At 38.6% G+C, this 15,228-nt stretch overlaps 1 protein-coding gene across 1 annotated transcript in view; it reads right to left on the bottom strand.

The window, feature by feature from the left end:
• diaph1 (diaphanous related formin 1) overlaps positions 1 to 15,228 on the bottom strand; it is a 123,680-nt gene that overhangs the window by 45,227 nt on the left and 63,225 nt on the right. Inside the window, exon 17 of the mRNA XM_077247266.1 lies at positions 13,108 to 13,222. Coding sequence (XP_077103381.1) covers positions 13,108 to 13,222 — 115 coding nt within the window. The remainder of the gene's footprint in view (positions 1 to 13,107; positions 13,223 to 15,228) is intronic.

Here is a 15,228-nt window from a genome sequence, read left to right as displayed (position 1 = left end):
AACAACAGAAGCATGGTGAAAAATTAAATGTGCCTGCAGGAAAAAACAGGACTCAAAAGACAGACAGACACACACACACACACGACACGCGCGCAAAGTAGGACTCCAGAAATTAACACACACCCTTTTGCTTTAAAGGTTGTGAATTAAGGTCAGTTTGAAATGTAAGACGCTCTAAATACCACGATTGTTAAAATGTCACTTCATCAAAACTCGCTAACAAAGAACGCTTCATCATGCACGAATTGTTCTCTTGAGGGGGAGAAAAGAAAGATTTCACAAATCAGACCAAACTATGCTCAACTACTTCAGAAAACAAACTCAGTCAGAGTGCTGATGTAAAATTTAATCAGAATAAATTGGAAAAGTTTCTTTAGGTGAAACAGGCGAATGCAAGCTCCTACGAAACGTTGTTTGAATTAAAGTCGACCGCAGAAACCTACTTTCCAAGGCTCTGACATCTTCAATTCGGCGAGAGTTTTGTTCCGAGGTTCAGAGTGCGTAATTATTTTTTGTCTGTTTGGGCCTGAAGCAAGAGTCAGACACCATAATCAGCGATTAAAACGGAAAAATATGAAAATTCTGAGAGAGAGAGAGAGAGAGAGAGAGAGAGAGAGAGAGAGAGAGAGAGAGAGAGAGAGAGAGAGAGAGAATCAGCATGCTGCTATCAGCTTTAGGCACGGGGGCTTTAATTTCTTTGAAAATGCAAATTAGTTTCACTGCGTGTGTGCAAGCCTGTGTGCCCGTGTGTGTGTGTATAAAGTACAGTATAACTCTCCAACTTTGATGATATTTGATAACACAAAGCAAAATCTCTGGTAATCTCACAGCCGTGTCATCTCCCTCAGCTTAATTTAATTGCACAAGCGTAAAGGCCCGACCACGGCCCCAGATCCCCGCGTCTCTGCCGCGATAAGAGCACGCGTGTGACTTCTGATATCTTGTCATCTGTATCTTTGAACATGCATCTCTCTGTTTCTGGTTTCTCCCAGTTATTAGAAGCATCAAACGCTCGCGATATAAAATGCGACACTGTGAGCTTAACGCCTGCAGGGTGCGTGGATAAAAAAAAAATGGAATTAAAAACAATCTCCATCTTCAATCAGCGCTGCATGTTTTGTGCATTTCTCAACATCTCCCTCACCCGCTGGAGGAGGAAAACGCAGCCATGTGACGCTTTAATATTTGAGATGTCAAATAAATGCCAAGACATGAACATTTCTTTTCTTTATACGGCACACTGGGTCATATTCAAATAACGCCATATGCTGGAGTGCATATGGTAAGAGACACAAATACGCACCCCGTCGCTCGCTGCTTCTTCTTCTGAAGGTAGGTCGCATGTGGAGCGTGTGATTTATCGGTTTTCACAGTTCTTTGCCTTTTTACCAGCGTTTCTCCAAATCCCCATTAGAAATCTCCTTCTCTCTCTGCATCCTCCTAAACGGGGATAAGAATTTAAATTCACAAAAGAACACACTTTCCCCTCTCTCTCTCTCTCTGGAGCTCGTTTAAAAAGTGGCTAATCTCCCAAAGATAAAGCGCAGATTAAACGCAGTGAGCGCTAAAACGTATCTGCGGCTCCAGCAAACATTTGAATGCAAACGAATGCTGGAACGGAGAACCGGCGGCCGCACAAAGGCACAGACGGCTCGCTCGATAATCTGTCGCGTTTGGCAGAGCCGGTGAGGCCAATGAACAGATGTGTTTGAGGGTGATAAAGAAGGTATGAATGCGCAAAGCAACACGTTATGCAAGCCGAATGCGAGAAGAGGGTCAGAAACAAGCTAAGAAGGACTGACACACCAAACTTCACCTTTAAGAAAAAGATGGGCACCTTAATGCATTAAACGCTGTTTCTAGAAAGCATTAAAGATAATGAGACTATCATATAAACACATTACGGGGCTCATCTTCAGAAGAACAGCAAACAGCTTCAAAAACAAGACGAGATCTACAATGCGCACAGAATACTAAAGTACAAAGAACAACACGAGTGGCCCGTACAGCATCTCTGTGCTCGTGTTTCTGGCCCGTGCATTAACCTCAACATCAATGAAAGAGCCGGCTGTGAGATTATGCATTCACTCGAACTCTCTTCACACAGCAAACACACAAAGAAATCTCATTCATCCGCAGATATTCATCCAGTAGAACCTCAAACCCGAGCTGAACGCATCACTGAGAGCGATCACAGAGGCATTTCATTACTGCCGTCTCTCATTTGAACAAACTCCTCACACTAAGTATTCAACTTTGATGCATAACTCGTCGACACGAACGACACCTCCAACTACGTGGCTTGTGGCGTCTTTAACGATTTTAAAAATCGTTTTTGTTAAGTGAAATAAAATAAAACATAAATATTAGATGAAACAACACTAAACACTACTCAGAACATTTTAACAACCACAAAGCAACTTCCTGGAAACCAATTACTTTAGGGTTGCAACGGATCGCAGTTTATCAGATCCGATTAATTGCTACGTTTAATCGTCATAGGTTTGTTATTTGAGTGTGTTTTGCCTTGCCAGAGATTTTAAACGCAGAAGAGGAAGCGAAAATCGGGACTCACGCGCTGAGAGGAAGAGAGGCACGTTTCCGAATGGATTCCTCTTTCGCGTTTCCTTACGCTTGAACCGACACAAAATTACAGTAAGTCCAAATACCCGTCTCAGCAAATATTCCCTCAGTTATGTCTTAAGTGAACGTAAACAGTTGAGAAGGAACCGGATGTGTACCAGTATATTCGGTCTGTGCATTCAGTCTTAAAGTGACAACAGCCTAATAATTCTGCTGCTGTCTGTGTCATGTTAATAAAACAACAAAATACAGCTTTAACAAAGATTTATCTATATTTAATTTCTACAGTGAACACAATAGTGTTATTTTACCTGAATGCTACAGAGTTTGCAATTTTGTTATTTACTATTAATTTATGCTTGTAATTTGTGTATTTGTTCTTATTTTATTACTGACTGTTCACTTGCCTTTCATAATGTTTAAACTTTATTAGTTAGGCTAGAGGTTTTTGCTGTGGTATCAAAGTACTTTAAGTGAGCTTTAAGCAATAAATGAAAACCAAAGTTACATCCATTTTTCTAGTACAGAGCTCATTCAGAGCAGTGTCATGAGTCATGGCAGGTATGAAAGTGAGGCTTTGAGTGATTGACTGTATAAAACTCCTAGATCACAATTTTCCACAGCTCATGTTGTCTGGAGTTTAACTGTCTACTGTAATTTCTAGGAAATATATTTTTGCAGCGTTTCGTCAACAGAACAATCCAAAAGCACAGTAAATAACAGTTCAACCCACTGAAGAGATGCGTGTCTGTTCCTCACAGCCTCACTTTCATTCCTGTTAAAAATCAAAGATGGCGCTGCTGTGAATAAGGTCTATACTTCAGCCATCCACATTCAGCGTAACAATTTTTGTGGATGGTGCGCGTACGACAGCGCATGCGCTGGGTGAATGTTGAAACAGAAGAAGAGAGAGCGTAAAGAGAGATATAAAATGCGGGTGATGTGGAACGTGGAAAATGAAGTATACCAGGACCTTTAGACGAACCAACCACAACACTTATCACAGCAGTGCTCAGATTTCTTCTGAAAAAGTACAAATCTAGTTCTTTTAGTTGAAATCAAATTACCAACGTGAAAACCGACTAATATTAGTGGTAAACAAACACACTTCTTCAACATTAACAGCATTAATTTCACGCAGGGAGAAAATTCATCTAATTCTCCCAAGACAGTTTCAGCAATTTACTCTCCCCGAGACTCTGGATGTGATTTATGGTCATTATTATTGTTTTCACAAGATATTTGCCTCATGAGAAAGTTCAAACTCAAACTTGGGTACAACCAACGTGGTCTCGAACTGCAACAACAATAACGAATGAATCCCTCGGTTTCTCCCTTCATTACTAAAGAAATGCTGTGACTGACTTAAAATGGTGATATTCTACACTTATGAAACATGTACATTTACAGCTGAAATTGAGTTTGTTTCATACTCAGTGTGAACTTAGAATAAACAGAACAATATTGTGCGTTTGTGTGGACACTAATATAGATATTCTTGGTGTAAACGGGGCTTAACACAGTTATTTAGCGGTGTATTACTGTGAAGCTGCTTTGAAACAATCTGTAGGGTAGATTGTGTACAGTTGAGACACCTTAAATCAGTGGTTCTCGAACTTTTTACACCAAGTACCACCTCAGAAAATAGTAGGCCTAACTATACAGCTACAGTTATGCACCGCTCAAAAACGAGGCAGTTTTATTTACTTAACTTATCACTTTATTGTTTCCATGGTGACGTGCATTTGTTGTCACGTGACACGGCAGCACTGAGTGACTATGGCCCAGTCCCAATTCGTCTACTTATACTACGACCTAAAAATATGTACTCTTTGTGTGAAGAAAAAGTACATACTTTTGAGTGTGTAGCAAAAGAGAAGGCAAGCTTTGGGACACACTATCACGTCATCTTTAACGGACAGATCTGTTGCGTTCATCCTGTCACCGTAAACTGCCCTGTCAATCATCTTGTCACAGTTAAAATCCTCCATAATCTAATTTGATTATATTATATTTTCAACGGCTCTGGTTGATCTATATGGGCGCCACCATGTTAGTTTGTGCCACTGTTCAGAGAATCGGATCTGTTGGATTTACAACACGTGAATTCATCCACTTCTCCCGAAATATATGAAAGTAAGTGGGCGGTGAACTGGTAGAAGAATAGAGTAAACTTGAAAGTTACCTACACAATGTGTATCTGATATGAATAAAACATGTCGTCTAATTATAACGGAAATTATTATTATTATTGCCGCTTCCATAGACTTCTGTGTGTATTTTACAAATTCTAAATGTATTGTTTTGATAGTTCTTGTGTATTTAAATTTCTGAAACCTTAAATAAACATTATGTGGTTGAAAACACTGAATAGTTGTGATATATGACAGCACTGAGGGTGTCCGTCTCTGGTCCGTGACTGTTAAACGTAACTGGTATCATCACAAACGTTATTCTGTGTCCTAAAAACTGGCATATTTCGGGGTATTGTGTGATGCAAGGTCATTGCAAAATCTAGAGAAATGTGCGAGGTGGCCAGCGGGGTAAGTTGAGACACGTGTGTCTGTACCCCCGACAGAGTTCGTAATTAGCCAGCATAGGATGCAAATGAAAATAAAATGTGTTATTTGTGATATTTAAACTTTGTATTATTAATGAATATATTAAATATATTGTTCCTGTTTTATATATTTTAACCAGTGCTAATTTAAATAAAATGAATTGCCCAATTGTTATTTTCTTTATTTGTCTTTACTTATTATATTTGCAATGAACGTTTAGTTACCTCTACATCATTAAAAATGGGTGTCTCAAAAGCACCTTTATTTTTGTGAGCTAATGGTGGAAAATATAAACTACTTACAGTTATTATTGATTTATAATATCTTAGTCTACAAGCTAATGAAATGTCATGTGGAAATTCACTTCTTTTCAGTATCTATTTTTGTTTGAAAAAAATCAAAACGCAAAAAGTGTCTCAACTCTACTCAGTCTACCCATGTATAAAGTGTTATATAAATAAATGTGACGAGACTTTCAAGGGAGTTTTAATTGACTATTTTCCACCGTCTCCATGAATTAGACTGTAAATGCCCATTGTTCACTCCGCTGTTAATAACGACAGGTCAAGCTTCTGAATTCTATAATAAAATAGATAAAATGTTAAATTAACTTAAGGTTTAATTACATTTTTTCAGTTTGTGTGGAGCGGCGGGAAAACTTTCTGTCTTTAAAGTCTTATTTTAAAAAGTGCAAGAAAATCCTGTTTTCATTTATATGACTCCTTTTTCATTATCAGTTATAATAGGAAATGCGAAACGTATGAATGCGCAGATAACCAGATGGAGAGAGCGAGAGATTGATGCAGGAGAATAAAACGGTAGGAAGAACATTCCGAAGATATTACGGAAGTCCTTTTACTTTCGATAGGCCGGTCAAGAGCAATTTCCTACATCCCACCAGCTGAGCCGCACAAAACTGCTTCCAATATAAGAGAACGACAGACTCTGAGGGACCGTAAAGCAGCAGTTAATGGCACAAAACCACACCACAGAGATAAGAACAGCCCGTATAAACAGACACGCTCATATCAGCGCACTTCAGGGAACCTCTGGGTTTATGAGGACATTAAGACCTGACTTTATATCTGGGCTTTTGGGAATCGTTGAAGCAGGTGGTGCATTCTGTAGACTGTTTTATGAAGGACACATTAAGATTGAGACCCTTATAGACAAACACAGCAGATGAGCAATGTGTTCCAACGGCCCGTGAGGACCAAAACAAGAAGGTATTAAGAGAATTTTATGAAGGATTTGGACATGACGGTCTTCTGGGGACAAGAAATATGAGAACAGCGAGATATGAGGACAGAATGTACCAGAATCAACTGAAAAGAAGAATCATTTTTCACCCCAAACTAAAAAAATAATAGCAATATTTGGCTTATTTGCAGGACCAGTACAATATTTGTTGTGACAATTTAGCACATTTCACCCAATATCACTGTAATCGTTATATGGACATTTGGAATTTTTTTGGTAATTTATTGATTTTAATTATATTCTAATTACTGTAAAACAGATTTTTTTTTTTATTTGAAAAATTCTAGATCAAAGCTCAGTGTCAGGAATATTGGATCCAGTCTCTTTAAAAGAAATTAATAAAAATTATTATTAAATAATAAAAACAACAATAATATATTGTAATCGTATTTAATAATTGCTAATGATGAAAATAAATAAATAAATAAATGCATACATAATTTTTCCCCTTTAGGTTTTGGGGTAAATATGAGCCAAGAACTTTCTGCAGCTGTGTCTTTAAAACTTCCCTGTGTAAATAGCCTCTATAACTGCCAAGCCTCCGCATACATTGAGGAAGAAGCGTTTAAGACATTTTGTTTTATGTAAGTGGGGCTCAATTAACATTCAACTGAGACACGAGGTGGACGACAGCCAAACATCTCGTCGACCTTTAAAGTCGAACGACTTCACTACAAATGAGTGAGCAAATGAGGGTCAAGCAGGAAGATATCGATCCAAACACAGTGAAAGTACCGATACAAATTATGGATCTGTTGAGTTACAAACTTTTTGAAATACTAATTTGTGATTTAGACTTACACACTTTAAACCAAGTTTCTGTACCACAGTCCATTATAAACCACATCATGGATAAAGTTTACAAAGCCATAGTCAGGTGAGGATCAAGGGTCTTAATACGTAATATAATAATAGTAATTAGTTGATTGTCTCACGAATTGATTGTCCGCATGAGCCCAAAGGTGTGTGCGGCAAAAATAACGTGATTGTAACAGCGCGCGCGCCTCCGCATCCCCTAGACACCATTTACTACACACAATAGGCTTTTTTTTCTCTGATTTTGGAAACTCGATCGACTTAAAATGCTTCCAAGATCGACGGGTTGGTGATTCCTGTAACTGTTTTACGGTCAATGACAAGAGTACTAATCAGCTGTCTCACGAACGTAACCAGCACATTTATCCCCACATAGCAAAGCCATAACACAGCGAGGGAGAAGAATTAAGTTACATGAAACAATCCAACTACATATTTTACACCACTGACAAGGGAAAAGTCACTACTCACGGTGTTTATAGCTAGCTTCTAGCTTTCTGCGGCTTCTCTTTCAAGGTAGTGACGAAACGCGCTCTGTAACGCTGTTTGTTCGCGGTCGGCTACGGTAGAAACATGGCGTCACAATATGTCGACCTTCATAGAAGGGGATTCCCGCGCCTATGTAGATATAAATGCCTCATTCTAAGGTAATAAAAACATTACGGTTTATTAAGTAAATTCTTTATACACCACTGAACGCATAGTTATGGATGTCATATTGCATTTCTGTTAATAGATACTAAAAATTTTTACACATTGGACCTTTAATAGCAGTTTATGCAACTGGCTTAATCTAAGCTGTGTCTGTGAAACCAGGCCATAATGTTTAACACTGTTTTGGCTAATGTCTTAAGTCTTTCCCCATCGTCAATGAAATGCTAACTGAGAGACGAGTCAAAATAGTTTTCAATTATCTCAAAATAGCAAATATTGTAGATTTATTGTCTGGCTGAGTCAAGTCAAATTTATTTGTATAGTGCTTTTCACAACACACACTGTTTCAAAACATCTTTACAGAATATCATGATGTTAATTTAATGTTTATAATAACTTGATATCTACATGCCTTATAGCCCTTATGCACTAGAGAAACAAGTGCGCAGCAATCTTTATAATATTGTGTTTGACCTTGCGAGTTAATGAAAGTTATCATGAGTATTGTAATGTTTGATGCGGATGTTATAACATGATTTTAAAACGAGCGGTTTATTCATGAATCCGTAAGATCTTACCTTCATGCGGTGGAAAGGGGCGGAGCTACATGAGGTCTGTAGTCACATTAGTCTGGCTGTAATTCAAGTTCATGACTAATACAGTGAGATCACAAGTACGTACAGAAAACAACAAGAGTTGTACATATGCAACACTCTTTTGTTCTAGATGTATGTGTGTGTCCTCTGCCGTCACACTTGTGGCTCTGGGTCTATAACTCTAAGTGAGTCTGGACAGCAGGGACTGATATGAGACGAGACCAGCCGCAAGTGTGTGTGTGTGTGTGATAATAAAGTAGGTCGAAGCATACATCAGAGGAGGAGACGTACGCGCGCTCGTGTGTGTGTGTGTGTGTGTGTGTGTGTGTGAGAGAGCAGAGGTGAGCGGCTGAACGAGATCCTGAGAGACTCAGCTGGTCTCCGTGGAGACGGGAAAAGCAGGCCGCCAGCGAGACGGAGAGAAACATTAAAAGACTCACAGAGAGAAGCCAATCAATAACACACACAACAAACCTGTGAAACAAACCTGACTCGCTTTTAAACGCAGACATGGAAGGAAAATTGCAAGAGAATAAAACCGCCCTCCATCGAGACTGTAAAACTGCTGAATCCATCAGCACAGACCTGTCTCTCTCTCTCTCTCTCTCTCTCTCTCTCTCTCTCTCTCTCTCTCTCTCTCTCTCTCTCTCTCTCTCTCTCTCTCTCTCTCTCTCTCTCTCTCTCTCTCTCTCTCTCTCTCTCTCTCTCTCTCTCTCTCTCCCTCTATAAACAGCCTCTCTCTTTCGCTCTACAAACAGCCTCTATAAAAATGCCTCAGTATTTGGCTTAGAAAATGCAGAAATGAGTCTCTGGCCTGCACATGCACCGATATAAACATGATCAGAGAAAGCAATCTACATTTTTATATTTTTCAATGTGGTGATAGCCTGTGCAAACCACACTGCCAGGCCATTGCTATACTGTTCTGGGTGGTGGATGCTCTGAAGTCTGTAGATATGGTTTGAGTTTTTGAATGTACATCCGTGGGATTTTTCCCTTTGTTTTTTGAAAATGGTGCGTCTCACGACTTAGTAAAGTAACAGCACACATGACAAGTTAAATGCTGAACTAACCGAATGTGAACCGAATGTGACTAGCAATATAACCTATGTTTTCCCATGTTAAATCAACCCCAAATCTATACTTCCGCTATATATATTAATAATCAAAATGGACTTTATGGACTGACAAACGTAGGATATTAACAAATCAAAAAAACATTTAAAAAAACAAAAAACACATAACAAAAGCCATATAAACACAAGGTGTGTGTTGCATTGCGAGCGTGAACGATACAGCACATGCAGAGATGGATTTCATCACATTATCTGTGTGTTATCATATCCCTATTTGCTCTCTGCTATGGGAGTTCAGAAAGCGTTCAGATCACTAACGCTGAGAATGAGCAACAGTAACTGTGATGGAACAAACACACACGGAATGAAAGAGGAAGATAATGTGCTTGAGGTCCTGTCAAATTAAATCAACAATCAGTGGCGTGACCTCACTGAAGAGGTCATCGACCTGCGACCCCCCCGTCAGCAGAGGTCAGAGGTCAGCTCTGCCTGTCGGTGGCGTCCTTTCGCTCGGCTGGAGAGAGTGATTTGACTGGAGGAGAGAGAGATACGGCTGCGGCCGCCTGATGGAAAAGAACACCACAATCCTGCTCAAGGACACACACGGACACACACGCACACACAAGCTCGTGTTTTTTACGGACAGGATCGGACAGATGGAAGATCTGAAAAGGGCAGCATTCATTTACAGTCAGATATCAGAAAAGGTTATCCTACATCAAGTCAGACAGCTGGACGCGCACGAGCGCACACACACACACACACACACACACACACACACAAGCTCAGGTGGTCCTGAGGAAAACAGCTGCCAAAGATGACATTTCAAGGTTTCATTTTCCATATTCAAAACAGAAAACACTGTCTGTGTGTGTGTGTCTGTGTGTGTGTCTGTGTCTGTGTCTGTGTCTGTGTGTGTGTGTGTGTGTGTGTGTGTGTGTGTGTGTGTGTGTGTGTGTGTGTGTGTGTGTGTGTGTGTGTGAGATCGAGAGAGAGAGAGAGAGAGTGCGGCGGATGCATGACAACATCACACTCTTTGAAGGTCATTGCTGAAGGGCGAAACCACATACACAGGCCTAAGAAACTCACACACACCTTGTTAAAGTTGACAGTTCTGTATATCGTATCAGATATAAATATGCAATAAAACTCTAAAGGCCACTCATATACCCCTTTTCCACCAAAAAAGAACGGGTTCGGAACTGGTGCTGGTTCAAAGTTGGTTCGGAGTTGGTTCAACTTGCGAACCTCCTCAGAACCTGTTTGTTTTTCCACTTCTAGAGCGCCCAGCGAACGACGTCGTCACGTCACTGTGTACGTCGCTTTACGTCTCAGCTAGAAACGCTTGCAAGTACAACATTACTTTGGGATTATCTCTTAACTCGTGAACCAAGAAGGCTTTAAAAACAATTGAAATATGTAAGTCTTTTAATCTTTTCCTTTGATATGTAATCTTTTCTGAATAGTTATGTACACTGTCTTGTCTTTTTTTTTTCTCTCCGTTTATTTGTTCTATTTTGTGACTGTTTTCTTCTTTGCTTACATAATGTTTTCAATAAATTTTTTTTAAAAAAAGCTAGAAACGCTTGCGCCAACTTCAAGCATAACAATTACAATGGCGGACTACATCGTGTTTCTGCAAATGTTTCTCCTGGCTTTGCGGTCAGAAAAGATGTTTAGGACACATCTAAACCCGCCCCCACCCCCCGACGTAAGCATGACGTGGTAAAAGAACGGTTCTCTGGTTCTAGTCCAGCAAAGAGTTGGTGCCGCTTTGGAACCAGTTTTCCTGGCCGAGAACCGGTTCTTTGGCTGTCGAAACACAAAGAACTGGTTCGCGCGCAGGCACCGGCTCCGAACCGGCTCTCAAAACACTTTGGTGGAAAAGGGGTAATAGAGGACAAAGAGCAGGTGGCAGGAAACACACACACACAGACACACACATCTGACACTTGCTTCTTGCTCATTTCTAATTCATGAGGGGCTTTTGCATACAGTCACCGAAAATATGACATCCAGGCGGATCTCAGGAAACCCTTCAAGAACATGTGCGGGTCATTTTTCAAACAGAAATATGATGAAAAATTGTTATGCTTTTATACTTTTGTTTTTGCTTTTTTTGATTTTTGTTAAGAAATTTTAAAAGACATTTACCACAAACATCAATTAATACTACAACAAAATAATAACCTGTATCATATAATTCATTGTATTTGTACCATGGTAGTACTTATTGCTCATTTTAAAATGAAACACTTTTTATAATTAATGCATACAATTATTAAATAAAAACAATTACTACAAATAAATAAAACCAAGAAATTATCAATATAATAATTTCTCCAAATAAAATTAATATAAAATAATATTTTTGTCAAACATCAAGAAATGGAAGACAAGATACCATGGTTATTTACGTATTTTTATATACTATATCATTATTTTATAATAATATATAAATAATACATAATATAAATAATAAATATTATAAAATCTATTTTAAATTAGTTTTTATTTTTATATTTTTTATTATATTTATATTTTAGTCATTTTGTTGGGATTTACGTTTACTTTTTCAGTCTTTTATTATATTTAGTAACATAACTTACTACATCAGTTTTAGTTTTTAGTAATTTCAGTACTTTATCTTAAATGTTTATAAAAAAAATGATTACAGTTAGTTGCAAAGTTGACATTTCTATATTTCAAGTTTTTTTTGAGTAAAAGATGAAGTAGACTAGTATTTAATATTTAGTAAAATCAGTGATGAAATAAAGCCAAACAATAATCAGGAATAATTAAACAAATAAAACAGTTGATAAAGAATTACTGCAGTAAATGAATGAGGATCTAATAAGAATCAACAGTGAGAATTGTATTTTTTTTAAAGAAAAGGGTAAAGGTTCAGATTTTTTTTTTCTTCCAATAACAAATCTTATGGATCCTAAATCTGGCTTCATTTTCTTTATGCTTCATTATAGTTTTCTTTTGGTTTTTGTGGTGAAAGGTAGACATTTAATTTTATTCAATTTCATATTTTTATTATATTGTCTTTGTATAACATGTTGTTTAATTGTATTTTACAGAGTTGTTGGTTGTCTTATTGTTTTCTTTCTCTTTTCTCTAGTTTTAAGTTTAATAACATTGGGCTTAGGGACTGCCAGTGAAAACTAGCCTTTGGGCTAATTTGGGTATTTATATTCGTGAATGTTGATTGATGTACAATGTCCCTTTATAAAAAAAGAACTGTTTTAATGAAATTCATGCTCTCTTTTGCTAAACTCGGTCTCGGTCATCATTAGACTCAGCGCTGGTCCTGATGTTGTTCTCTACACTGAGATGACTGTCATCCCTGTATTCGGTCATCCATATTTGACCCAGTACCCCGGGGAGAGTCTCAGCAGACACACACACACACACACAGATGCGCAAGCACAGAGCATGGGTCATCTCTTACCTTTAGAGGCTGTATTCAGAGAAGAGAGAGAGAGAGAGAGAGGTTTAATGTGTGATGGTGTGATGTGTGTGTGATGTGACTGGAGGATGGCAGGATCTACTCACTCTTGGTCTGTGTGGAGAAGGTCAGTGTGAGTTTGGCAAACAGCTCCTTGTTCTCATAGCGCTCCTCCTTCGCCTTCACCCAGAAACTGCCCTCAGAAAGATCCTCCGCTGCGATCTAGCACAACAGAAAACACACACTCGTCAATGCCTTCATCACATTCATTCTGCTTTATCCATTCACCCACTTCATATGCCTTCACATCCATCATCCAACCAACACGTGTAGTCCATACATGTGTCTATTCATCCATCCAATTCATACATCAACAATAATCCATTCAATTATACTTCAATCTTTCAATCCATCCATTAATCATAAAATATTTGAATCTTTTCTCAAAAAATTCCTCAAAATGCCAAAAAAAGGAGAACAAGAGACCAATATTATTTAAAGGTGCAGTGTGTGATTTTTAGCGGCATCTAGTGGTGAGGTTACGAATTGCAACCAACAAAAGTTACGGTGGCCGACAGGAAAATATGTAATCGTCTGAGACAGCAGAGAGTAGCAATTCAGCAATGAGGTTTCTTTACAAGGATAAATTAAGAAATTATGTTTATTTAATTATTCAGTAAAATTGCGAATATTATTGTTACTTGTTCATCATTGTGTCAGTGTTTTATTCGCTGAACTAAGATTGCTTCCTTGCACGAAGAGCAACATAGTAACGAAATGTGTTTGTCCGTTTAGGGCCACCGTAGAAACATGTCGGCGCATTTCAATGATCGGGAACCCGCGGTGTGTGTAGACAGAAACTGCTCATTCTAAGGTAATACAAATATAACGGTTCATTAAGTAAGTCTTTATACACCACTGAAAACTTCTTTCTCAAGGTAGTGAGGAAACGCGCTCTGTAGCGCTGTGTGTGTGTTCGCTGTCGGCTACGCTAGAAACATGACCACACAATATGTCGACCTCCATCGGGGGTGCTCGTGATTAATATGGAGATATAAATGTCTCATTCTAAGGTAATAAAAACATAACGGTTCATTATGCAAGGTCTTTATACACCACTGAAAACATAGTTATGGATCTTATATTGCATTTCTGTCAATAGATCCTCAGAAAAATTACACAATGCAACTTTTAAGTATTATGTATATAGGCTACTATTAGAAAAAGAATTAATTTGATAAATAATAGAAATTTTATATAAATAAACACTGCAAGAGACACAATGTACTAGATACAAAGTTCTGCATGAGATCAAACCCCAAAACAGACCGTTCTGGTTCTGATAGGATCAGCCAAATTTGTTGGCACGCACACACACACACACACACACACACACACACACACACACACACACACACACACACACACACACACACACACACACACACACACACACACACACACACACACACACACACACACACACAGTTGAATTCTGTCTTAATGTAGCATGTTGTTTAACAACAATAAACACATTACAGCTGAGCTAATGATACTTAATGGATGAGCTGCTTTGTGTGATTTGTATTATTGTTAATGCTTTTGTTAATGTAGTGACATTGTGCTTAACAACATCCATCAACCAAGGTAAAAAAATAAATAAATAAGGGTAGCGCTCGGCTTATCGCTTTACCACGGTCCTGTTCTCTGGACAATATCATTATGTAGACACCGCTGATATGATCGTTCGGCTCAAATGTGTTTCTCCATCATCTATGGACGCCGCACTGATTTAATGGAGCGTAGATTGTGATTCTGGAGTCCGGGGCTTTATTTTAACCCCATTCAAGAAGATGAAACACCACTGAGCGCTTTTCTCACAGTCTCAACTCATAACCTCATTTACACAGAAGAAAAGCGCTGCAAGTCTTGGGAGCAAAATGAGTTTAACAGCAGTGAACAGGCTGTCAGGATATCAGTGCTAACCGCCTTCAGACAGCAAGCAAAGACAGAATGAGAAATGTAGAACAAGGATTAGAGGAAGACAGAATATGATAATCGACAGAGAATAAAAGAGGGTGAAACTCATTAAAACGGATCCCGATTTTACTCACAAAAGAGAGAAAGGCGACGCGCTCCCAATGCACACTGGGACGGCCAGACAAAAAATGCTCCATCCTTTTGTAATTCTCTCCTCCTATCAATCTCTCGCCGTTAATGCACATCGC

Source organism: Siphateles boraxobius, unplaced genomic scaffold, assembly GCF_051911475.1.
Source record: "Siphateles boraxobius isolate OS27281-9 unplaced genomic scaffold, OSU_SipBor_1 3, whole genome shotgun sequence".
Classification (NCBI taxonomy): Eukaryota; Metazoa; Chordata; class Actinopteri; order Cypriniformes; family Leuciscidae; genus Siphateles; species Siphateles boraxobius.
Note: the sequence above shows the minus strand (reverse complement) of the source record. Positions and strands in the feature narration are given on the sequence as shown.